The following is a 27,650-nucleotide window of genomic DNA, read 5'->3' as shown; positions in this document are numbered from 1 at the left end:
ATTAGAACTCTAGAACTCTTCATAAATTAAATAATTAACATTTCTCTCTTTATTTTCTTTAGATGATTGGCCTATCGTTATCTTAACCACTTAAACCCTATATACATTAGTTGACCGGAGTCCCCCAGGGTTCTATACTAGGCCCCTATGCATCAAATCGCTTTGCGGGAACGTAGCCGATATATAAACTCACGCTCACAACATAAAACGTGTCGAGCGTATACTGTAGATCTGCTATTTCTGCCGGTCACTCGCCTCCCAGAACTGGGACGCTAGGGTTCAAGTGGTTAAAACTCTGTACATCGTCCGAACCCCGGAGCCCCAAATCCCCCCCGCCCCCTTCCCCAAGAAAGAAAAACAGGAGATAAAAATACATCACCAAGAACCTGATTTTCTCAAAGGACTCCTCTTTATAATCTCTAGTGAGCGCTGGGCCCAGAGTCATACGCACATAGCAACAATAATAAAATCTGTACATCTTAGAACCCCACCCCCCCTATCTACCCAAAGCTTTTTTTTTTAATTCACTATTTGTCTATCTTTGTCACACACTTGCGTGGAAGTAACCTCGAGGTTGTGATAGCACTTTGGAGTTGTTGATTGTTTACCAGCTAGTTTTTTTTTTCTTTCTTAAAACAGATATATATTATAACATTATTTTCTTTCATTCATATTTTTTAGCTATTGTTTTGTTTCTTAAGCTTTTTTGTGTGTGTGTGGTAAAAACAAAAACAAAAACTGTCAGTCGTCCTCCAGGGCGCCACCAGCGTCGCCCTCGCCCCAGGCTGATTGGTCGTTGTCGGCGGCGTAGTCGCCCTCCAGGTCCAGGTCGGCCTCCTCGCCGTCAAAGTCGTCGTCTCGGGGGAACTCCATGGCGTCCAGGCCCTCCTGCGTGGCCTGGTGCGAGTCGGCGCAGTCCACGCACACGCCGTAGCGCCGCGAGCCGTGGCGGATGCCCACGCTCGCTGCCAGCATGAAGATCTTCTTGCACACCATGCACTTGTACTTTTTGTCCTTCTTGTGCACCTGTACAGAGAGAGAGAGAGAGAGAGAGAGAGAGAGAGAGAGAGAGAGAGAGCGGGGAGGGATTAATGGACAGTCAGAAATCTGAGTGATTTGTGTGGGATGGCTTCAGAAAGGACAACATTTGAACGTTTTCATACAGATATTCGACATCCACGATAACGTCGATGTTGACATCAGTTATCGGTTATCGGCCAGCGATGTCACATCCGTGCATCGGTACTCGACTTTAGTGGTGCAACCACTTCTACATCCAGCAATGTCCGCATGTATCATGTATCATGAGCACGAGTGGTGTGCGCATGCGTGAAATTGGAACGAGAGAAGTATGTGACATGGCTGCCACCTGCTGGACGCAAACGATACAGAGAAGAAATTGGAACGATACAGAGAAGAAATTGGAACGATACAAATTGGAACGATACAGAGAACCAATAGACGGGAGTTGCACCACTTGGTTCACACTGGTGTGATTTTTTTGTAAATGAATGCCCTATACTTCGTCATACTACAGTGTCTGAGTCTGTAGACGATGTCTGTCACTGATCCAATACAAAGTAGTAAGAGCTTGTGACAAAATAATAACTACATTGGCTCCATTGGAACACAAGTCATTTTTTCCCCCCATTTACTGAAAAGTAACCGTTTTGGACGTACATGGTTCCCTTTTGGTGTTTTACCCCCTCAGGCCGGGAACCCATTTTGGGGTTCTGTACAGTACGTATAAATGTAAAAAAAAAAAATGATGCTGCTATATAAATATTTGAGGTTTTTCAGAAAAACTTAGGTCAGGATTTAGAGGCGTTTTTAGAATGGGCCTCAGGCCTAAATGGGTTAACCCATTCTGACCTGAGATCAGATTCATACGAGGTTTCCGACCGGACACACACTGGTCTGATGAACCCATTCTGACCTGAGATCAGATTCTAAAAATGTCAGTCGTTCTTCGATTTTTCAAAAAATAGCAGACCTACAAGCTCGTATCGCGCCACTCGGTGGCGCGATATGAGCTTGTAGATCTGCTATTTTTCAATAGCTAAAGCATAACATGATGCCGACACCAAAATGGGTTCCCGTTCAGAATGGGTTAAAAGGTGTAAGGTGTTTTGACTAATAGTGTGCCAACGACTCCATGTTGACCCGACGCAACCCGGAGAAAGAAACTTTATGTACCAATAATATTTAGAGAAGAGCGCCATATTATCGCTGCAGGACACACACCGATATGTGGAGGGATTTTATCATGGCTTTAAGTTTAGGCCAAATTTAGAAGTGCCTAATGTTGGAATGTGTGTGTTTTTTTACATTCGTTATGCAGGGCCTCCGAGGTCACGCTGCTTCGGCCGTCAAAGAAGAACTAAACACACACACACACACACACAAGAATCACAAGGAATGTGATCAGGCGTTGGATTCATAACATCCGCACATAATTATGCTTTTACGTGTTATGTACAATGTGGCATTTAAGGCCATTAAGACTACATTAACCCATTCTGACCGGGCACCCATTTTGGTGTTAGCATCATGTTATGCTTTATCTATTGAAAAATAGCAGATCTACAAGCTCATATCGCGCCACCGAGTGGCGCGATACGAGCTTGTAGGTCTGCCATTTTTGAAAAATCGAAGAACGACTGACATTTTTTGAATCTGATCTCAGGTCAGAATGGGTTCATCAGACCAGTGTGTGTCCAGTGGAAAACCTCGTATGAATCTGATCTCAGGTCAGAATGGGTTAAGAATTAAGAAAGAAAAAAATGTAATAAAATAAAGTTTTCTGAAAAAGTTATGTTTCTATACCGGTGGTTCTCAAACTTTATCATATCAAGGAGCCCCACAATTATATATATTTAGCCGCCGACCACCACTCATTTGTAGAGTGGGTGTGCGTGCATGTTGGGCCCTCTATGTACTGTGTGTGTGCATGCACTGAAAGGAGGACCCACCAGGGAATGTCTCTTGACGTGCTCACGGCGGGTGAACAGCTTGCCGCAGATGTCGCAGCTGAAGGAGCGAACGCCCGAGTGGATGATGAGGTGCCTCTTGAGTGTGCGCCGGTGCTTGGCAATGTAGTTGCAGTGGGGACACTTGAGCTTATTGAGGGCCAGGTCGGACGACTCGCCTGGGGGACGCACAAGGGTGACAAAACAAACACACACACACGGGTTAGCGACAGGTTGACGTGGCAGCGTCGTTCATTATTCACGTTTTGCTTTGACTGTGAAAAATGGTGTGCCCACACTATAACCCATTCTGACCTGAGATCAGATTCATACGAGGTTTCCACTGGACACACACTGGTCTGATGAACCCATTCTGACCTGAGATCAGATTCTAAAAATGTCAGTCGTTCTTCGATTTTAAAAAAATAGCAGACCTACAAGCTCGTATCGCGACACTCGGTGGCGCGATATGAGCTTGTAGATCTGCTATTTTTCAATAGCTAAAGCATAACATGATGCCAACACGAAAATGGGTGCCCGGTCAGAATGGGTTAAGAACCACTGACTAAAGATATATTCCTCTGAAAATCACCTGTGCCCAAAGTGTTCAAAACTTTTAATCATTGAAACCCTCTAGTTTCAGTGAAACATACTCCAGTTTCAACAGTACTTTTCTAATAACCTATTCTACACAGAGTGTAGATACTAAGATAGCAGATCTACAAGCTCTCAACGAGTTATACGAGTGGTTATTCCCTTGTCCGATTGGATCAGCTTTGGATTTTGAGTTGTTTTGAGCAAAACAAAAACGGCAATGGGATAACTTTGATATATACGATCTGTGATCACAGAATTATTTGCCAAAATTATATAAACAATTAGGTGTGATTAAACAAATAACACCCAAAATTCCAAATCTGATTCACTCGGATAGTGATTAATCTGTGTGTGTGTGTGTGTGTGTGTGTGTGTGTGTGTGTGTGTGTGTGTGTGTGTGCGTGTGTGTGTCTGCGTGCGTGCGTGACTGTCAACCCAATGTTGTGGTTACTGAATAACAAATGACACTCTTTAGGAATGAAGGCTGCTACAGTATGTTGGATATCTCCAGGGAAGTGGGCATGGGTTCAGGAGGTGTGTGAACAGGGCAGACTGACTAGGGTTTATTTATGGAGCAAATATTGATATTAGACGTCTCTCCAGCTTATCAAATGTTCTCTCTACAGGTTTTACATGAATGGTCCAAATATAAACAAAATATGCACTCCAACAGAAAAGTAGAAACGGGGAACGGAGATGTTTCCATTCTCTGCGTGGACTCACTGAACTCTTACACAAGGACTTGAGCGTAGACAACACAACTATGACGTTTTAAACTGCATGTCATCGCTGTCGGGGTGGAAACCTTGTAGTTCCAAAACACTTTTCAGGAAATAAAACAACCTGTGTGTCAAGGGATCTAATCTACACGCTCTACAACAAGCTCATAGCACAGCACTTGGTGCCGTGCTATGAGCTTGTACAGAACATTAGTCCACAGTCCACACTCTGAACGTCATTATAAACCTGGTCTAAAGATTCCTACTTGGACCTTTAATGCTACAACTGAACAATGTATCTCTCCGTGTGAATAACAGGTTAAAGCGCAGTGGGGTGCAGTGGCCCCCAGGGGGCGCCAGGGGGGCAATTGGATAGGAGTGCACAAATATTTTCTATCTGTAGATCTCACTATTGTGCCTGGGAGTTTAACCACTTTCAAAAAGGATCTACAATCTAGGATCTAAAAAGGCATCACAACACGTTGCGATGCATTGTAATCTTGGAGATCATCCATTTTTCCCACCCTTGTGTATTAAATCCACTTGGAAATAGTGTGGCAGAGGCTATACGACTGAGGGTCCTTTGGCATGGAAAGGTTTTGGAAACCCCTGGGTTTAAATGATATCATGTAAATATCAACAGTGAGTTTGTTTCATTCTAAAAAAGCACCACCAGCACCCACACACACACACTTCCCTTCTAAAGGGAGGGGAGGTGTTTCTGGCTCTGTTCTAAAGCTGTGCGTGGGGGTGCTTCACTCTGCTTAATAACTTAAAACGGAGTAAATGTGTCACCCTGCATGGCAACGGACCCCCTCCCCCCTCTCTCAGGGTAATAACCAAATTAAGTCTAATGTGGTTCCTGAAACTGGGATGTGTCTGGAGGTGATAATGTGTTCACGAGTAAAACTGATGCCTTCACGAGTGCGGACAGATGTGAATATACTGAGGAATGTTCCTAAAAAAGGACATGCCAGAATACTAATGTTCTAAACATCATGTCCTGGTACTACACACGCTATATCTGTATATATATATGTACATAGCTTTGTAGATTTGACCAGAGTAAATTAACTAAAGTCTCAAGTCATCCAAACACACCTTATCAGGAATATGAATAGGCCTTAAGACTACTATTCAGTTTATTCTCTCGTGGACTGGCAGCACTACAATGACTTTGGTTTGCTTTGCAATCTCGTGCACAGTTTGACTCTTTTTTTCCCCTCTTCTCACCTCTCCTGCTCTACCCTATGTCTATCTATCTTAAAACTACAAATTATCTAGATCTAAATAATGTAACCCACTTCTTTGCCACCTGTAACCTTGGGGTGTGAATGAATACAGAGGATTCTGATGTCACGTCATCTTTTAAGTCAGTCTCTGTGTGTTTAAACAGTGTATTGTTCTGTTTGAGCCTCCTCTCCCCCAGGTGCAGGGGTACATGGGGTACCTGGGGGGGCTCCGTGTCTCTCCCTAGGATACATGCCTCCCCTATTGGTTGCCACTCTAACAGATGCCTGTCACAGTGGGACACTATGTGGAGACAATGTTGATTTCAAACGGGGCACCATTTAAAAAAGGGATATAAATAGGCTTTCCAACAGTTATAGCCAAGAGGCATTGTTACCTGAACTTCTTTTGCTATATATGCATAAGTACACACAACCATGAGCACACATTCAATGCTAAATTAGCACTTTGTTATGTTCCTATGCCTATAACAGCATATCGTTGCTGTCGGGGTGGAAAACCGCATATGTTCAAAACGGTCACTTTTCCAGGAACAGCAAACGCAGCAGATCTACAAGTGGATCTCTGCTACCTTTGATGCTTTTGTGTGACGCTGTAGTATGATCAAGTAGGGGCCTTGATGTACAACAAAAAAGAAAAACTCAACAAGTTAAAAGCTGGAGATAGCCTGACAGCAACGATATGCCCGCTGTGTTTCCATACAAAACAGTGTCTCCGTCTCTCATAACAGGTTACGCTGGACAGCTGGCTGTGCTAATAAACAAGGTATGTATTGATTGTGTGAAGGGGCTGCGGAGAAGTGTGTGTGTGCGTGTGCTATTCTTTATCATGAAGGGTGTGTGTGTGTGTGTGGGGGGGGGGGGGGGGGGGGGCAGGGTCTGGCCTTTTGTTTGAGCCACACAGGCCAACAAACACAGGCGTCGCTAGGGCAGGTTGCTAGGACAGGGGCTGGGGGAGATGGTTGATGAGGACCAGGTCACCTGTGTATTCACCCCTGTGTGTGTGTGTGTGTGAAAAGGATGCATGCCACCTTTTTGGCATCACAACAAGCTACTATAGAAAGGTATATTATAACCCATTCTGACCTGAGATCAGATTCTATAAATGTCTTCTACAACCTGATAGTTTTCTGATAAAGCTATGTTTCTATGTCAGTCTTTCTTCGATTTTTCAAAAATAGCAGACCTACAAGCTCGTATCGCGCCACTCGGTGGCGCGATACGAGCTTGTAGATCTGCTATTTTTAAATAGCTAAAGCATAGCATGATGCCAACACCAAAATGGGTTCCCGTTCAGAATGGGATAAAAGATATTGGTTAAAAAATAGAAAGAAAAACAATTTGTGGGGAAAGATTTACAATAAGCCTAATAGAATACCCATCTAAGATCTAAGCTTGTAGGATCTGCTACTTCATGTGTCCAATGTGTAAAAAAATGTAATCAATAGCTGCAGCCCTACTTGGAAAATGTACCTCCATGTGTGAAATGTCATTATTTGCTCAAATCACACTTTAAAGTTCATTAAAACACCTGCTAAACAGAAGCAAAACTAAGATTAGGGATGAACACGGTCAATTATTTTCCTTTAGCCACCATTCCTAAATCCAGGGTGCTATTTTGATTATGAGGGGGGTAAAAACAGGTTCAATTAATCTGTTTATCCTAGACTAAAACAATACAGAGTATACTTTAGTGGAGAGATCCAAATAAATCAATCGATTGTGTTCAGGCTTGGATTATTAATAACGTGGCATACTTTAAAATATATTTTTTGAGGGCCGCTATAGCCCCTCCTACATCCAGCTTTTAGTTACCGTCCACAAACTTCGTATTAAACAAATTCCCATTGACAATGAATGGAGAATTTTATGCCAGTGTCTGGGGAAAATAGGTATAGTGTCGTCATGATGATGTGCGATGATAAAAAGCGCCCTTCACTTCACACAGGTGTGATTGTTTTTATATCAAATTCAAAAGCAGCCAAAGTAGCAGATCTACAAGCTCAAAACATGTCACTTGGCGCTGCGTTTTGAGCTTGCGGATCTGCTACTTTGGATAATTTCGAGTAATGCTATAGAAGTAGGGTGTTGTACATTTATGGGGGAAAACATTTAAAAATGGGCATGAGACGTTTCTGCCCGACAGCAACAATATGCATGGTAACAATTGAACCATAGTGTTTTTGGCAATTATTTGGGGGCCCGACCCGGCCCACTTGCAATAACCTCACAGCCACCAAGTGGGTCCCCGGCCCACGGTTTGGGGGAGTCGCCGGGGTAGATAATTAAGAAAAGGGAGTGTGAGGAAGTCTTTACCATTTTCCCATGACTCTCCTTGGTGGGAGTCTTGCAGGAGGCTGTACTGGATTTGGTTGGCCAACTCTAGGGGGGGGGGTGGAGAGAGAGAGAGAGAGAGAGAGATGCAAGTCAGTTGAGTGCCCCTGGAGAATGCACACTTAACAGCAAACAATCACACTTTTACATTACTTTATTTAGACGGGACATTGCATATTAATGGACACTTAACCCATTTGTTTATGGTATCTATTTGGTATCTTTAAAGTAGTTCATGAGGCCGGGGCAATTAACGGAAAATGTGTCAAAACCGAATTATTAGAAGAGAAATGAGTCTTGCTTACAGTATATGCTGTAGTAGGGGGGTTAATTGAATTATTAATGAGATTCTTTTTGATAATTCTTTTAAAATGTGTTCGACAGAGGAGGGGGGTGGATGCAAGTCAGGTGAGCCCCAGGGGAATGCACAAAAGTCCCCTAACCCCCCCAAAATGATTCCTTCTGTATGAAAAGTGGGTTGATTCAGTAGAAGTTCCACTGAATCAACCCACTTTTCATACAGAAGCAATTTTTCTACTGTTGAAGTAGCGGTGAAACAGTTGATCAAAATAAGTGATTTAATTGATTATGGAAAAACATTGATTTCACTGAAATAAACTATAGCGAAAACAGCAGATCTACAAGATGTAGATCAGGCTGTCAAATATACAGCTTACATGAAAAAAATATATATTCACGTACAATTAATTTTGCATCGATTCATAGATGTTTTTAATATTATCCCCCAAAACACATGATTATACGGTTGAAAAATGAATTGACAAAATAATTGTCTAGTTGCAACCCTACTTCACAGCACAACACCTTGTGCACACAAACCCCACCCATCCACACCAGCTAATGTAATCCCACTGTATGCAAAGTGGCTTGTTGCTCCCCTGCAGGCTGCAGTTTACTCTAACCCATTCTGACCTGAGATCAGATTCTAAAAATGTCTATTACATCCTGACAGTTTCATTATTAACCCATTCTGACCTGAGATCAGATTCTAAAAGTGTCTTCGATTTTTCAAAAATAGCAGACCTACAAGCTCGTATCGCGCCACTCGGTGGCGCGATATGAGCTTGTAGATCTGCTATTTTTCAATAGCTAAAGCATAACATGATGCCAACACCAAACTGGGTGCCCGGTCAGAATGGGATAAGTGGGGTCAAGGCAGGGACCCGCAGGGGTCCTTGAAGTCCAGGGGGTCTCCAGCTAAATCACTTAATATGACCACCTATTTCATACTTTTGTCTACTTAAGCTTAGCTTACATTGTGCCTCGACAAACCTTAAACTCGGTTTAGAATTTAGAAACACAAATCTTCTCTTCTGGGGGTCCCTGGCACGCTTAGTTCCCTCCCCCCCCAGATATGCCCAAATAAGTACATTTTGGGGTCCTTGACATGAAAACGTGAGAACCACAGCTTGACACAACAGGCTAAACAGAACACCCCCAGGCAGGCAAGGCAGGGTGGAAGGGGTTAAATGACACAATGACAAGAGTCGCACGGCTCTCACACAACCGGCTCGTCTTACACGCTTTCGGTGTGTGCGCGCACCTGTGTGTGCACGCCAGGGTGTGTGTGTGTGTTTGCGTGCGTGCGCGCACGCACACGTCCGGTTTCTCCAGCCACACAGGGCTTAGAGCGCCCCTTTAAAAGGCACACCCCTGTGTGTGTGAGTGTGTGTGGCTGTGTGTGCGTCCACTCTCACTGGGTCAATATTTGGAATGGCGAGGACAGCCTCAGTGCATTACAGTGGATTAGGGAGGAGAAAAGGCCACCCCTAGCAGCTTTGCACCTCGTGTCCACAGGGGTGTGCATGTGTGTGCGTGGCTGCGTGCACGCCTCAAGAATGAGACAAGTGTGTATGCAAATGCGCTTTGCCTGCTTATCTTTCTTTATATGCAGTGTGTGTGTGTGTGTGTGTGTGTGTGTGTGTGGGGAGCGGCCCACAGGGCAGGCAGCCCACCCCTTTTAAACAAGCCAACGGTCGTGTTTGGAGAGGACCCAAGAATTTATTGGCCGTGGGTCTCTGGGCGTTGGAGCACACTGCACAGAGCAACACAGGAGCCCCGGCCACTTAAATATATACACACAGTTGACCGGGGTCCCCCAGGGCGCCACACTGGGCCCCACTAGGATTTTTCTACACCACAAGCTCACAAACGCGCCGGAACTTGGCACGTTGTGAGCTTGCAGGTCGGCTGTTTTTCGGGCAGATTGACAAGCTTGCAAAAGCGTTGCATCACCAATGCTTTGTGCGCTTGTAGATCTGCTATTCTCACCCCATGTTTTCCCTGGAGTAGGGACGCTAGGATTCATGTGGTCGACCATCCTAAGTGCATCACTTCTGCATGCACACTACAGTTCTCCCCAAATAAAAGCTCTGCTTAAGGTTGCAAGCAGGCTGCCGTCAGTCACAATAAAAGGCCTGCGATCCATCGCCATATGACAGCCATGTCCCCCAAAAGGGGGAAATCCATTCTAAAAAGTCAAAATTTGCATACTTCCATTATAGGACAAATCAATGACTTCAGATCTACAAGCTCACATCAGCTTTAACGAGAGATTTTGTGTAGAGACGGAAAAATACTGCGACCCTAGTATGGAGCCCTGGGGAACCCCGGTCAGATAAGTATATAGGGTTTTAAGTGGTTAAAAAAACAAACACAGACACACTCTTAAAGGGAGCCATTAGGAGACTCTGATGGACTGCATGCAGGCATTAAAAAGGTCTACGTGGAGTTGGGGAGACTGAGGCACGTTGGAGGGGCGTTCGGAGGGGCCGGTGGGAGGAGGGCTTTCTACATCTCGCTGCATTAGGCAGTCTGGTGTGTGTGTGTGTGTGTGTGTGTGTGTGTGTGTGTGTGTGTGTGCCTGTGAGTCTCTCTTTCTCCCTCTCTCTCACACACACACACACACACACTACTCTCACAATCTGCACCTCATGAACACACTTAATGTTCTTACGATTCTCTCTCACACACACACTTCATCGTACCCCCCCCCCCCCACTCCTCCCAATAGCACTCTGTTTAATATGTGATATCATTATGCTTTCATAGAACGCTGTGCTTACTGGAGCCATCAGAAATACCAGGCTAGGAGTTGAAAGACAGACAGAGGCTAACGGGGGGGAGAGAGAGAGAGAGAGAGAGAGAGAGAGAGAGAGAGATGGAAACGGAGGAAGATGGAAAGAGAAGGAAGCTAAAATGAGGCAGTAAGGCAGAGGATGTCCGGTCCGTCCGGCCGGGGCTGTGATGCAGCAGACAGGAGGAGACAGCTAGTTAAGCTGTGATGCTAATTGACATAAATGGCAGCTCCATCCACGGCACAGGGACGTGAGGAGGAGGCCACCACAAACGACTCCCTCTGGAGCAGCGATTCTCAACGTTTTGATTTATTTTTTATAGGACCCCCAGTTTGATATGCATGAGGCCACCGACCCCCATTTGATAAAATATATCAGTGTTAATATAACTCGGAGCGAATAAATGGAACCAAGTGGACTCATAACTAGGTCCATTTGTACACTCCCACTCCCAGAGTTAGAAATCTGTAAGGGTCTTTTGGTTCCTCTCCTCACTATCACAAGTTAACAACCGTCAATGAAGCGCCACAAGAGTAGCCTGGTTTCCATCCCGTAGACCCCGCCCAGTTCAGGAAGCTTCAGAGTCTGATAATCACCCTACCACCAAGAGTTCATTTCCATTCTGACCTGAGATCAGATTCATACGAGGTTTCCACTGGACACACACTGGTCTGATTAAACCCATTCTGACCTGAGATCAGATTTAAAAAAAATGTCAAGTCGTTCTTCGATTTTTCAAAAATAGCAGACCTACAAGCTCGTATCGCGCCACTCGGTGGCGCGATATGAGCTTGTAGATCTGCTATTTTTGCTGCCATAGCCACTTTTCCAAATGTGACGACCTCATCACATTTGCCCTGCTCATAGGTCGTTAATGGTACCCCGACTTTCAGCAGCTGTCACCAAAGTCTCCCAAGTGAGTTGGGTGGAACATTACGGTAGACACCTTTTATGAAAACATTTGTGAAGAAAGCTATTGGTAAGCAATTATTTTAGAAATTCGGCTAACTGTCCCTAAGATTATGACGTTAGAGAATGTAGACTGGCATAGTGTGCTTTTTTTTACCTCACATATACTGACAGACACACATATTGCAGTTTGAATTACAGCTGTGTAGACTAGGGTGAGATCATTGTGGAAAATGCGTATGCATGAAGGTCCAGTGTGTGTGTGTGTGTGTGTGTGTGTCATACCGGCGTTCTCAGAGAGGTAGGAGAAGTCCTCCCTGGGGTAGGAAGCAGACGGTTGGATGAACATGTCCTCGTCGAAGCCCTCCTCCGGCTCGGGTGGGATGTTGTAGACGAAGCGGCGCGTGGTCGCCTGCTTTTTCCTCCTGCCGCTGCCGGCCGCCGCGTCGCTCCCTGGCGCCTCGCGCTTCACGCTGGCCGGCGCCGCCGCCGCGCCCCCCGAGGACGGCTCGTTCCAGACGAACACCTGCCCCGGACCGCCGCCTACCAGGCCTGTCACGGTCACCACATTTAGAGTCGACGGTTAGTTGTCATGCAAAGGATTGCGATTTGGCAAGTAACTCAAATATATAACGAAATGACTGACATACGTATTAAACAACAAAGAAATGAATAGTGGAAATAGCTGATCTACAAGCTCACAATGCGCACAACGTGACACAATGCAAACAGGCGATCATGCAAAAAAACGGGGCTCACCGCCAACGCTTGGCCGCGACTCGCCCGCCTCCGCCGAATCCGACGAGTTGTCGTTGTGCTGCGACCAGCCGGAGCCCCCCAGGGCGCAGCCCTCGGCCCCGCCCAGCCCCGCCGCCGACACCTCCACGTCACTCGTCTCCTCCTTCACCTCCTTCGCCATGCCCTCCTCGTCCTTCTCTGGGCCGACGCCCACGCTGATGTTGCTGGCCTTGATGGAGAGCTTGGACAGGATGCTGGTGGCCCAGAAGTTGCCCGGCTTGCGCTCCTGCCTCGGGTGGCCGCCGCCGCCGCCGCCGCCGGCCTTGCCCGGGCGGCCGCCGCGGCCGGCCACCGTCCGCCGCTTGTTGTAGTCCACCATCACCGAGTCGGGCGCCTCCTGCTTGATGCTGATGTTCAGCGCGTCCTTGATGAACGCCCGGCACGTCTGCACCACCTCCGTCATCTGCAGGTAGCTGGCCACCGACATCACCTCGATGGCGTTGTGGCTGGTCAGCAGCAGGTTGCCCGAGTACAGGAAGTCCAGGATGACCGAGAAGCCCTGCACGGCCGCCACGTCCAGGTGCGTGACCGTGGCGGCGGCCGTGGCCGAGCCGGCGCGCTCCTGGCGCCCGGTGTCGCTCTTGGTCAGGCAGTAGAGGGTCTTGAAGTAGCGGCTGCCGGCCACCAGGATGTTCTTGTGCGCGCGGAACACCTGGCCCGACACCACGATGTTGACGTCGCACAGGATGCCACTCTTCCGCTGCTTGTCCAGCTCCTGCAGCAGCTGGTAGCAGTACGAGCTCTCGTTGGGCTTGCCCAGGCGGTAGTCGTCGTCGCACGACGGTGCCACCGACGACAGGCTCCCGCCGTTGTCCACCGGCCTCTCCGTCTCCTTTTTGGGTGGGGGGGGGGGGGGGGGGGGGGAGGAGAGAGAGAGAGAGAGGCGCAGGTCGTGTTAAAAGGGACACTGGCGTGATTCTGAACGATGTGGCTTTCGGTTCATTGAGTGTATAGCTTTGGTTCTCAAACGTCTTAATTTCAAGGACACCCGTAACTCTTGAGCGCGTGTGTTACATTCCCTTTGGTCTAGGAGTTATTAAAGGATGCAACGAGGCTGGAAAGTGAATTGTAGTTTATTCACCGTTCTCAACAAGGTATTTTACTTAAAATAATTTACAATGCAGTCAACAATCACATGGATACAGTACATGCCTGTATTCTTCTGGACAACCGTGACTTACTACTAGTAATGGGTTGGTACCCGTAAGGCTCCATTTGTATACGCTCATAGCCTCACAGTCCTATACGGGTCCATTTGGAACTCTCTTTAGGAACCCTGGACCCCACTTTGAGAACCACTGGTGTAGGAACAATATGATCCTCAATGCTAACTCTAATGAGTTAGCATTACATCAACCTGATTTGTATTTTCTCCAGTCAAGAAACACAGCGGACCAGGAAGGTAGCTTCCATTGCACCGCCACTCACATCACTTGGTTATATTCAGTAAAACCTTTGTGGCATTTCAGTTTCAGAGTCAGACCCACAGAGGACTTCTTATAGATATGATGATCCTTGTTATAGTGCCCATGTGTAATAGCATTTTTGCCTTCAAATTTTTGTGATATAAAGACTATATTTATCCCATTCTGACCGGGCACCCATTTTGGTGTCAGCATCATGTTATGCTTTAGCTATTGAAAAATAGCAGATCTACAAGCTCATATCGCGCCACCGAGTGGCGCGATACGAGCTTGTAGGTCTGCTATTTTTTGAAAAATCAAAGAACGACTGACATTTCTAGAATCTGATCTCAGGTCAGAATGGGTTCGTCAGACCGGCGTGTGTCCAGTGGAAACCTCGTATGAATCTGATCTCAGGTCAGAATGGGTTATGGAACAGAATAACTCATCATCACATTTCTCGAAATCTCTCAAGAACAGATTCTGAGCTGCGCTACTGAATCTGACGAGAGGGGCATTCAGAATGTGTATACGTTGTTGTTAGTGGGAATGAAAACATAGGCGGCCCTCAGGAAGAGGAGGGTTGAGGGCGAACCAAAGGGGCTAACATCCTGTTATCCACATTCTAGCCCATTCTGACCTGAGATCAGATTCATACGAGGTTTCCGCCGGACACACACTGGTCTGATGAACCCATTCTGACCTGAGATCAGATTCTAAAAATGTCAGTCGCTCTTCGATTTTTCAAAAATAGCAGACCTACAAGCTCGTATCGCGCCACTCGGTGGCGCGATATGAGCTTGTAGATCTGCTATTTTTAAATAGCTAAAGCATAACATGATGCTGACACCAAAATGGGTGCCCGGTCAGAATGGGCTAGAGGTAAATTGACTAAATGTAAAAGGAAACTGTCCTTTTTTCGGGATGGGAAACATGGCAGATTACATTTTCTCAAAATGTCCACTAAAATCCAACAATGACTTGTTAACCCATGTTGGGGCGGGAACCCCTTTTGGTTGTTAGCATTATGTTGTGCTTTAGTTATTGAATAAATAGCTAAAAAGCAGCAGAGAAATAAGAGATGATGTTTGCGCTTTTTTTGTACATCACACACTGTTGAAAGATGCAACCCATCCATCCGTCCGAAATAGGAGAGAGTGGGTGAACAATACGTCAACAAACACCGCAGGGCCTCCGTGTCGATGGATATCCCACACACACACACACACACAAACACACACACACACACACACACACACGCACACACACACACACACACCCCAGAACGATGACACCGATGCACCTGCACTGTGTGAAACAGGTCTGACAGGCTTCAGTTATGGGGGAAGCTGAATACTAAGCTGAGCTAGCATTAGAACACACACACATCCCCCACACCGCATTACTACTAGACCCCAAAAGAACGCCCTGCTTCTACAGCACGCACCTGCTCTTCTTACAGCCACACTCATTGAGACCAGATACAACACATTTTCTTCTAAATCTAAATCATGACAGTTTTCTGAAAAACCTATGTTTCTATATCAGTGGTTCTCAAACAATTTCATGTCAACTAAGGACCCCATTATATGTAATTAGCCGCCGACCCCCATCTGAAAATATGTTGTTCCAGGGACCCCTCAGAAACAAATGAGTTAAAAACGTTTGCTGTGAAAGAATATATATTCAAAGATTTGCACACTCAGAAATGGCAGCTCTACAAGATCTGCTATATAGGGTATGCGTGTGACATCATCATTATCATACCCGGAAATTATGCAGGAACGCCTACTGAGTGGCAGAAAACTACTTTCTGGCCTTGACAGGCCATACATCCAAACAGAAAAGTCCTATTTGATTGCATTACTTTACTTTAGTTTAAACAACATTAAATTCACTTTGCCACTCGATCTGCCATTCACTTTATGCATGCACATATTCTTTAGCAGCTAGTTTCAAATAATGGTTTCAAAAATATAAAGTGGTTCAAAAGCTAAGGCAACACAGATGCAACTTTGAAAACAGACCAACAGCAAGCTTGCCTGTCTGTCTTCTACGATGGGTGGATTCATACTACATCGGGTGGTCTTCTGTGTGTTTACTGCCTCATGGGAGAGCAGCACCATCACTATGAAGCTGAGAGAGCAAGAGTTTTTAGGGGAATACAATTCAGCAACATGCCGCTGTGTTATAGTGGTTCAACAGTTAATCAAATAATTGATTTAATCGATTATGATAAAGTTAATGATATAACTTAATAAAATAATCAGTTCATAATCTATCCATATATTGGGTATTTCATCGGCAGAAGTCTCAAAACATTTCAAATACGACTTGTAATGTAGCGTGGCTATTTTCACAAAAAGAAATTGCACTAACCTAACCTGCTGTGTACAGTCAATAATGCTTAAGTGCTAAGAATGCTAAAAATCAAGAGTTGAAGAAGCCTTCTCAGTGATTTCTGTCAAAGGCCTATAAATGTGTGGCTCTCATAGAGTCAGGGGAACCCCAGAGAACCTTGGGGGGCTTTCAAGGGGCTTCCCAGAAAAAAAGGAGGAACAGTCGAATTTCACAATCATTTCACTGACAATGAGAGGATGCATGTATAGATGAATACACAGAGGGGTGCCCTGGGCGCAGCCATTACCGAGGTCACGAGGTGTACGATTAAGCTGATTAGCTACACCTGGCATACAGGCCAGGGCACTGCTCCACCATGGAGCTTGTGATCCAGTAGGCCGTTAATTTACGAAAATACACAAAGTTAGAATATGAAGATGGGAGGTTTCTGCCCGACGGCAACGATTTGCCTAGCCCCTAGTTCAGGCCTCAAATACAGTACATTGTCATTTTAGCTCAAGGGACTTCTACATTATTAGCCTGAAGCGAGGGCTGGGAAAAAGGGATGCTCGAGGTGTGTGACCCACTTCATGAGCCTGAGTTGACCCTGGGCCGGTGCGATTAGATCTGGCTCTGATCTAACACACTGAACCGGTTCAGCCACTCGTGGTCGTTTAAAACCACTTTCAAGTTGCAAACTGGAGTCCCTATTTTTGGTAATGATGTCATTATTAGAGGTGAAACATTATGGTGAAAATAGCAGATCTATGAGCTCAAGTTGTAGGCTTGCAGATAGGCCATTTTCACTATCGTAAGATGCCGTATAAATTAGGGCTTAACCACTTAAACCCTATACTTTATTAGCTGAGGTCCAACAGACTCTCTAACGTAGCCCCCTTCTTTTTTAAGCCAACATAGTCGACACGTCAGGTCGTGATCTTGTAGCTACTTTCGCTGAACGTTCGCCTATTTTTGCTGAATGTTCACGCATGATGATACGTCCATAATATTGATCCTAGGGTTCATGTTTAAGTGGTTAACCCCCTCAAAAGACATTGCAAATCCTGCCAAAATCCAAGTAGCACCGGCACAAATATGACATATTAGGCTACAGGTACTGTAGCTCCAAAGAGACTACTGATCAAAGGGAGATGTGTGATGGTAGTGGATGAAGCTAGCTTAAGGCTCCAGTCTCCAGAGGTATTGGGAGCCCGAGATTGATTTCCAAGGCAGATGAGACTTTGGGAGCTCCAGCCAGCCTTGCGCTGTGCAAATATGCAATCTGGCAGGACTTCCCAAGAAAGCCCAGATGTACAATATGGATTTGACGACTATTTAATCGGGGGCGGGGGGTTGGGGAGGAGTTCAAAGTCCGTCCGCGGTACCTGAACGCGCGTCTCCTATCATCATAACCATACTCCCCTTAGGTCCGGTGCCGAGGCCTGGCCTGGTACGAATAAGAAACGTGCAAGACTGGTCTGCATGCCAAAACACACACACACACACACACACGCGCGCGCCAAATGAATAGTCCATACACATTCCACACTTGCTTGCTTTCTCTCTCCCTCTACAGCATACATCTACACTACAGCTCATTTTAGGATTGCAGACCAGATGTTCTAATCCAGAATAATTCACATTGCTCTGGACATGCATCGCCCCCTCCCTCCCTCCCTCCCACCATGTTTCTCGTGCACATTAACAAACACACAGACACAAATTTGTGCAGCCCACACACACACAGCTGGGGTTTGAAGGCTGAGTAATTCAGATTAAATCCATTTCTCTGGAGCACCCCCCCACCCCCAACCCCCACCGACACTGCGGCTCTTGTCCGGGGCAGAGAGGGCACGCAGGATACTATAGGGGGGGCTTATCGTCCTCGGACACAGCTGGAGGGATGGGATGAGACAGAGAGAGAGAGAGTATGGAAGGCTGTATTCCCCAATAGATACATTGTAACACAGTTCTCCAAGGGCGCCCAGTTTGATATACATTGATTAGGCCACGAACCCCCATTTGCCAATCTTTTTTAATCTCTGGGACCATAATCTACACTGAGTGCACGGGTACATTTTGTTCCATTTGTACACTGTTAGTTACAGACCGGCAAGGGTCCATTTGAAGTTTGGACCTTTTGTGGCCCCCCCAGACCGGAGTCACCGGACATTCAGAAATATTGTCGCAACGGGCAGAGATTCTGCGTTGAGCCATTGAAAGTTTATTTTAATCATATCTTTCAGCCGTTTAAGGAGGAAATGATGGCCAGGCACATCTCTCTTGTCATCTCTACTATGTAGTATGTTTTCCTTTAATGTACGTTATTCAACAAATGCGATTTCAGACAAGACGCAATAAAACACAGAGGCGCCGTGTTGAATCGTGTCATTACGGAGGAAGCTTGACGCTATGGCGGACAGGAGACCTGTCTAACATCAACATTGTGGTGCATAACTACATCGCACAGCTCTATGGAGAAAGGGGGGATGTGAGAGATAATACAGGCTGAGGGAGAGAGAGAGAGAGAGCGTGTTTGTGTGTGTGTGTGTGTTATGGGAGGGTGATGAAAGGAGGTGGAGTTGAGGGGGTGATGAAGCTATGAAGAGATAGAAGAGATGCCTGAAAGTTAAAAAAAAATAAAAACAGGGGTAAACTGATGACACAGATAAAGATAGACAGAGAGATGGAGAGAGAGATAGAACTCTCCGGCCTCGAGAGAAAGAGGCGGCAGAGGGAAATGTGGATCGGGGAGAGAGAGAGAGAGAGAGAGAGACAGAGAGACAGAGAGATGGGTCACCCCATTTTAGGCTTCATAATAGCAGGCGTACTCCCCCAGGCTTATTGTCCACTCTGTGTGGGTCTTTGTAAAGCGCTCTGCTCTCTCTCATTACATTTCCCACTTAAGAGCAAAGGAAAGGGGGCCAGAGCACACCGACTAGCATGTGTGTGTGTGTGTGTGTGTGTGTGTGTGTGTGTGTGTGTGTGTGTGTGTGTGTGGCTGTGCACGTCTGTGGGTGTAAAAGGAAGGAAAATGACGCTATCATCTACACATCAAAGCCCTGTGGAAGAAGGGGGGGCGGTCATCATGTTTTGTAATCTTATTACTGGCCATTCCATGTACTGGGCATGGAGACAGGGAATATACAAAGGGCACAGGGGTACAAAATGCCCCCTGGCTGGAATCTGAAAGGTCCCATCCTGTGACAAACTCCACCCATGCTGGGCTACTAAAGGGGTTAGAAGTGAGGCACACTGGCCATTGCCTCTGGAGGACTGCAATGTCATGCTCTGTTTTAGGTATATTTAGTGATCAATCAAACAGTTATGAATGAAGCCACACATAAGGTTGACAGGTACCAAAGTTTGTCTCCATGTAGGAACTGGATCAAGTACTGGCAGGTACCGATAAAAAATAAATACTTATTGGTTCCTAGACACGCTAATGATTGTTCATAATTGCAAGCAAGGGCTACATACTGTGTGTGCACACTGCATGGACATACAGTATGTAGCTAGGTATGTGCCAGGGCCTGTCAGTGGCTATGTCACGCATTAAAAAACACCAGACGGCATCTATTTGGATACGAGTACAGCAACGAGCTGCCGTGTAGCACGCATGGCTAATGTAAGTCCTTTCAACACAGATGCTGTTCTGTGACACTCTTCAGCTCTCTCTCTTTCGTCAGCTTTCCCTTTATTACGAAGAAAATAATTGATATTATCTTCACAATAATAGAGATACCTCGGTTTCGAGTAGCCAGTCAGGAGGCTCCAAATAAGGCATGTTTGATTCCAGTTTGTGACCAGACTACTTCCACCACTTTTCACTCTATTAGTGTCTTGTGTGCTTCTACTTCAGCAAACATATACAATTTGAACTGAAGTGCACAAATGTGGCCTTTGAGATCACGGCCATTTTTGCCATTGGTAGGCAATACTGTAGCCTACTGAATCCACACGTGTGCACGTGACTGGGAAATGGGAATAGCCAATCTACAAACTCTCGACAGGTTGTGAGCTTGTAGATGGGCTATTTTCCCCACGCAATATCAACCATACGTCAAGTCGTCAACGTAGGAATCAACCTTTACTACCGCAGCCTGAGCACCAGATTCCACTATATTATGACCACCTGACCGACGGAGTTTAGTACAGAAGTTTGGCATAATAGCATACATCCCATTCATGCTGCATCAGTCAAAATCCCTGCACCTTCTACGCATTACCTAGTGGCAGGCCGCGCTGCTTGAGAGGTGAGTGCGTGCATTGGATGGGGTGATGGGGGAGTACTGAGAGTCAGGCCAGGACAGCCTGGTATCGGGCCCGGGATGATGATGATGGGTCCAGATGTGCCACGTGTGGAGCTTCTGGGAGCTAAGAGAACAACGTAGGCCCTGGCCGGCCCGGTGCTGCATAGCAGATGCTGCACGCAGGCCAGGCTGGGACAAGCCAAGGGCCGCACGTGCCGGGCCAAGACACCAATATGGGGACAATATCAGACCTCTGCGGTCCCGACGTGGCTATTATTTATTTATTATTATTGGGGGGGATGAGCAAAAAGAGAAGAGAAGAGAAGAGAAGAGAAGAGAAGAGAAGAGAAGAGAAGAGAAGAGAAGAGAAGAGAAGAGAAGAGAAGAGAAGAGAAGAGAAGAGAAGAGAAGAGAAGAGAAGAGAAGAGAAGAGAAGAGAAGAGAAGAGAAGAGAAGAGCTCAAGTGGGAGGTGGAGAAGATGACTTTTTTTTTGATCTGGAACAAGATGTGGACCCTTCAAAAATCGTCCATAATCAGCCGATGAGAACCAGACCATCAGATAGAATTGGTTTAAGTGGCGAGCTGTACATCTGGGTCTATTTCTTAAACATCCAGTTGCATTGGCACATTATCATAGCCACATTATCCCTGGCAGTGTCATTCCTATTTTTATCACTATTTTCAAAACATTTCACAATTGTATTAAATAGCAAATCTAAAAGGTCACAGCGCTTCACGACGCGACACGTTCTGACCTTGTAGATCTGCTATTTTCCAATAAAATAGGACTTAAGTGGTTAAGCTGCAATTTGTAGAATATACGCCTGTGAATAATGTCACAAACCCAAACAAACCACTCTGCCCTGGGGGCCAACAGATATGCACACACAAAAACTCTAACCGAGATCATGTGATGCAACCAAGCCCCTACCACCCCCACCCCCTGCGCGCTCGCGCACACACCAGTTTCTGTTTACCTTTTACCAACACACCCCCCACACCCCCATTCCATCCACTCCATGACCAGCCCAGGCCCGAGGCCATCTCCTCTGTGCACCCCCCCCCCCCCCCCCCCCCCCCCCTCCCTCCCTCCCTCCACCCCAAACTCGGGCCTTCTGTGTCCCCAGATGCCAGAACAATACAGCAGTGTGAGTTTGGCCCAAGGTGTGGGTGTGCTGGCTCTCGACCTTCTAACAATGCTCAGACAGTAGAGAGACAGACAGAGAGAGAGAGACAGGGACAGAGACGGGGAGAAAAAGGGGGGCCTTGACTTGCCGGATTCCACAAGAAGAATTCTCCGTCTGCCCACCCCGCCCCACACACACACACAGATAGACAACCCCCCTCCTTCTAACCAGTGGCCCCCAATAAACATCCCATCTATCTGGCATACACCGACAGAGATGGGTGGGGTCCCCGCTCCCTGTTCCTCCACCCCCCATTCGGTCAAACTGGTTCTTAACGACCGTGTGTGGCGTTCAAGGACTTTCCTAGAATCCTTCGGCCAGGAGGCCGAAGCCCCCTTTTAGTAGGCGCTAGATATTAATCTTGGACGGCTCGCTGACGCCATTGCTTTCACCTTTACCGTTTATCAACCGAAAAGGAGAAACGAGACAAGGAGAGAAGCAAGAGGGTGGTGATGGTGGTGGTGGTGGGGGGGGGGGGGGGGGAGACGGCACAGCACAAGACAGTGTCTCAAGAATGGAGAGGACAAACAGTCCCCTTCTTCGGAGAGGGGAGGCCCACATATAACCGCAGCTGCCCTGGTGTGCCCCGACGACCAGACCTAATCAAGTTAGCTTTAACCAATGCAGCTGGGGCCTGACTAATGTCAGGAATGGGTGGATGGACGGAACGAAGACGCTGTCCTCGTCTCCCCCCCCCCACCCCACCCATAATTCTCCCTTTAATGTTACTGGGCTCACAATGCGGCCTAGTTGAGCATACACTGGTGCTCATTATGCTCATTACGCTTAGCTGTAGAGCCTATATGGGGAGACAGAGAGAACACACCCAACAGATAAGGGAAACTTTGTGTTAAACTTTGACCTTAAACAGAATAGCTTAGAAAAGCGTTTAGTAAACGAACAGACTTCTTCTTTTTTTTCTTAAAGTCCTTTAGGGTAGATCAAAAAGACAAATAGAAACCGGTATCAGTATCTCAAATTAAATTTCACCGACATGAAAAGCAATCATGTCCAATAGTGTGGCAGAGTTGCTTGTTCTTGTACACAGAACAAAATAACAAATCCTCAAAGTTTGTGTTGTCAACCTGTTTGTGTCAATCTGTTCAGTTTATGCGTTTCCGGGTCCATTTGGTTACATTTGTACTAGGCTCTCAGAGTCTCTCTGTGGGCTCTCAGAATGAAATTACTTGTGTACTTTTATCTCTTGAGCTGTCTGACATGAAGAAGCAGCCATGGGCCAAGCCCGTCAATCCACAAGCCCGGGGTCCTTGTTGCTAGGGAGGATACACCAAGTCCCTAATCCCCTCGCTAGCACTTCTCCTTACCAATTAGACGTGTGTACAAGTTAGTGGGATCACTTTAAGTCATTCTGATTAGTGCTCGTGTCGCGTGTGGGAAGAGGGAAGGGACTCTAAATGTGGAGGCTCAATCCTCTTCACTAACACATTAGACTCCAATAGTGGAGCAGCCCTGCTTTTTTAATTCCCCTGACATTCCAGATCATGCTCAAGGGGTGCTCGCGTTGGCTCACAAAACCTACGCGGAAATTGGTTTCGCTCCTCACTGCCGACGTCGATCGAAAAACCACGGCAAAGGACAAATCAAAACAATAACTTGCAGAATGCAAATCGATTTCGCTCCTTGCCAGAGTGTAGAGTTCAGATTTAATTTGATGAACCTTGACCTGAGAATTTATTCATGCAGCGAGCCAATAGAAACACGTGTTTGGAAGCGTTGACCTCTGAGAAAATCCAACATGGAGGAATCCATAATATTGGCGGCCGGGTGTCCCATCAACACCTAGTGCTGTATAATACCATTCTTCCAGATTATTAATTAGGTTACTTCAAAAGCGAAGATGGGTGGTTTGTGGTTAGCTGCAAGACAAGAGTAGTAGTACATTGACCTATAGCGTCCCTATTGGGGGTGATCATTCAACAAAATGTGCTAATCTACAAGCTTGCAATGTGTTGCATTGCGACACATTGTGAGCTTGTAGTTGTACATTGGCTATTTGGCCATTTTTAACGAAGAGATTTGGTGTAGAAGGAGAAAAGGAGCAGACCAACTAGTATATAGACCAATGGGGGAGCAAGGGGGACTCCAGTCAACGAAGTATATAGGGTTTATGGTTAATGATTTCTTAACCACATCCGTGTCAGTTGCCACACAGATAACTTGCTAACCAAACAGCATAAAATGTAACATCACATCCCTTTTTCGTAATGAAGAGGGCAAGTTGAAAACTGTGACCGCACCTTTGGGGTTCGAGGTGTCGGCACAGTCAATTTCCAGGGATCAAAGTTTGTTTGAAATGTGCAGAGGACCAAAGAGTCTTTGACACTGGATTGGTAGGGCAAATTTACAATCCCTGGTTTTATGAGAGGTCACCCAAGGAGCACCTTTGCAAATGTTAAGACGTTGCACTGAACGCAATGAACTAAAGAAAGACTGGCGGCATGTCAATAACGTATAACTGCACAAATGTATAGCTATGGCTGATTGGGAATAGTTCCAGTATTTTCATTAACAGATTTTATTGACCGTCCCATACTTGGAAGAGCCTCGATCTCAATGTATTGACTGAATGAGTGTGCCATTCTGTCCGAACGAAGGACATATGGATTTATTCCAGCGCACGCAGGGGTGTGGCCTTGATCACAAGATACTTGAAGATAGGCCTAAAAAAAGGATAAAACCTACCACCCGTTAAAACGGAAAAATATACGGGTGGTGCGGTCAGGTGATGACATGAAATTGTGTCACGGACATCCGTTTCACTCATTCAAGCCTGTACAAAGGCCGTGGATGTAGGCCAGGCAAGCTGTCAGGCTGGAGGCTACATGATTTACTCCTCTCTCTCTCTCTCTCTTCCCCCTTTGTCCTGGCCCAGAGAGTGACACACCATCTATGGGGTTTTGGGGAGTCATTGTAGCACAATGCCTCTAATTTAGCTCCCCAAAGGGAGGAGGAGGAGGAGGTTGAAGCGGTGTGCCAGAGGCCAGAAGAATGACATGCAAGTCCAGGGCAGGAGCAGAGGTTGTGGGGGGGGGTTGGGTAGGGGTGCGGTTCCCCAAAGGCTGATGAGGGTCGGAGAGCCTTGCCATTGTTGTGACCTCTAGCAGACTAACAGTCAATACAGCTGCTGTGGCAACGAGAGTAATTTGTAGAACAGCTACCTGTCATGTAACCACAGCCTAGGCAAAACGATGTTCATCTTCTTATCATGTCCTCCAGGCAAATAAAAACAAGCAACCTATGCCTTTAACTCTACTTCCACCATTGTGTAAAATAACATAACAGTCCAGGATGTGCTGCTTGGCAGGTGTCTCACACTGCTAGTTTTGACAGGTGATTCATGTGCAGGAGCCCCCTCTGGGTTTCTTAAAATGTTCGTTAACTTTGTTTGTAGAGACATAATAAAAGTGGTCCTGTGTGCTTAGCAAGACGGTTCGCTGACATTAGCCTAGCCGGGGGCTTTCCACCGCCGTCACTGACCCAGTAGCTAGCCGGTAGCAGAGCTAGGTTCAACTGTTAGCTCAGCTTAGCTTATCTTTCGTTACACGGACAAGTGTGACCTACCGAATTGTGTGACTCCGCTGAGGTTTTCGGGTTTTTCGAGCAAATTCGCTGAGTTAATGACAACATGTTTCCAAATATGTTTCGGATACTCTTGTACAAGATTATTCTAATACTCTTGAACACATTATACAAATCGATTGAAAGAAGGCATTTTCAGTTAGTAGTTTGTAAGCCGACGTACGTCTAAATATGCCAGTATGTATCACCACAGAATAAGACCTGGCTCTGTGTTATAACAAAACAAGTTCAATGCGCTTAATAAACCCTCTGTCGTTAGTGGAACAGCAAATAATCTAAACATCTTCCACTAGAAGAGACACTTTCACGCGTCGCAAATTTCGGCACAACACCTGCTAGCTAAGCTATCCATATTAGCTAATTAGCCCCGAAAAAGAACGAACCACAAAATCTATCCAACCAACGCACTGAACGGCTTGACTTTTAAGTGAAAAAACATTCCTAAAGCGGGTATAACATTATAAAACCTGCGTTTAATGGTAACGTTAGTGGCGGGTTGGGGGTGCATTCGTTTGGCTTTGGGTCTCACCTGCTTGGTGGGGTCGTTCCGGCCGTGCTCGGAGGACAGGTGATGTCGGAGCAGCAGGGCCCGCTTGTAATTCCTGCTCCCCAGGTTGTTGTGGCACCACGAGCACGACATGAGCCCCGTTTCCTGCGAGAAGCGCAGCCACGGGAACTCCTGCAGCCACGGCGCGTGGAACTTAGAGTGTTTCTGGAGGAGCAGCGTGGCCGTGGCGGCGGGTCTCATCTCTACCCAGGCGGCGGAGCGGGACGAGGAGGAGCCCGGCGGCCGGTCGTCCTCGGAGCCCGTACCCCCGGTGGTGGTGCCCCCGACGTCCGCTCCGTCGGCGCTGCTCGGCCCGTCGTTCCCCGACGTCGTCCAGCTCCCCACCTCCCCTTCCTCGTCTTCCCGGCCGGGGGACTCCCCGTCCGCGTCCTCCTCGACTCCTCTGTCGGCCGCCCAGCAGCGGCTGCTCCCTCCTTCCGGGTCCTCGTCCTCCTCAGCCTCGGGTTCCTCCGTGCTGTCCGTGCTGTTGTCCTCCGCTCCCCCTCGCCTCCGCCGCGGTCCCTTCGCCCCTGAGGCTTCTGCGAGGTCTCGGTGTCGGTGGTGGTCCTCGTCTTGGTCTGTCGGCCCGCCGCCAGTGCCGTTCAAGTGTCCCCGGTCCCCCTGACAGGAGGCCTGGAGGTTCTGGTTGTTGTTGGCCTCCCAGCTGCCGTTCCCCGCGGCCGCCGGGGGGGGACCACCGCCGCCGACACGACCCGTCACGGCCGATGATCCACCTCCCCGGAACGCCAGCGACCTGCGGTTTCTCTCCCCTCCGCCGGACATTTTTCTGTTTTAATAATATATTAACAATCTTCACTTCTTCTTCTTCTTCCCCCCCTCCTCGATCGTAACGTCAACCGTCGTTATATTTATATTTATATATATATGTCAGTTTCTTTAAATAAAAAATTAAATAAAAAAAAAGAATCGGAGAAGTGGAGATGGACGGTCGTCGGTCGTTGCGGGCTTCGCCTTCGGTGGAGAGTTATGTAGGTTATGCGGAAATAAATAAAGGGATTTTTTTATCGCAGCATAATGAATGTTTCTGGGTTCTGGCTGCTGCGTCCGCGCAGGCCCCGCAGAGGTCGAATGGCAGCGACTTTCTCCCCACAATGCACCTCGCCTGAGCCTCGGCCGGGGATCGGAAAGGAGGGGGTCTGGAGGTGGGGTGGGGTGTGGGGGTGGAGTGGAGTGGAGGGTGCAGGGGGGCCGGGGGGGGGGGGGGGGATGAGGGTGCTGGAGTGGAGTGGAGGAGGGGTGGTTGGTCGAAAGGATGAAAAAATAAAATACAGACATAATAAATAAATTAACAAAAAAAAAATACAACCCCAAGGGGTGACTGGACTGGACTGCATGGGTTGATGGTGGATGCTGTTTTACGTTGCTGGCTGTCTGGCTTGTATCCATATATTTTCCGGCTTGTTCTTTTATCTTATAGTCCTTCCCGACCTCATAAATCCTCACACCGGTTGGGGGGGTTCATGCGCATCTATCATCATAGACTGTAAAAAAGGCACCTATCTGGTTTTAGTGCATACACTGAAGCCATATCCCGAGTGTACCATTTGTACACTCACAGAAATAGGACACAATTAAATTAACACTGAAGAGTTAATATGTACCTACCTGGCAACAGTGCATGCAG

The 27,650-nt window shown here is 46.9% G+C and overlaps 1 protein-coding gene across 1 annotated transcript; it reads right to left on the bottom strand.

Moving 5' to 3' along the window:
* Positions 1-518: 518 nt before the first annotated feature.
* zbtb10 (zinc finger and BTB domain containing 10) lies at positions 519-27,081 on the bottom strand. The gene is made up of 6 exons (XM_083777853.1): positions 25,988-27,081; positions 12,636-13,506; positions 12,162-12,428; positions 7,852-7,917; positions 2,973-3,148; positions 519-1,026 (listed from the first exon to the last, which is right to left on the bottom strand). The coding sequence occupies exons 1-6, from the start codon at positions 26,786-26,788 to the stop codon at positions 742-744; spliced, it is 2,466 nt and encodes an 821-aa protein (XP_083633979.1). The 5' UTR covers positions 26,789-27,081; the 3' UTR covers positions 519-741.
* Between the last annotated feature and the right edge of the window lie 569 nt (positions 27,082-27,650).

Source organism: Protomyctophum parallelum (assembly GCF_964188405.1).
Source record: "Protomyctophum parallelum genome assembly, chromosome: 1".
NCBI classification, from domain to species: Eukaryota; Metazoa; Chordata; class Actinopteri; order Myctophiformes; family Myctophidae; genus Protomyctophum; species Protomyctophum parallelum.
The sequence above is the reverse complement of the archived record's forward strand: the minus strand, read 5'-3'. Positions and strand labels throughout refer to the sequence as shown.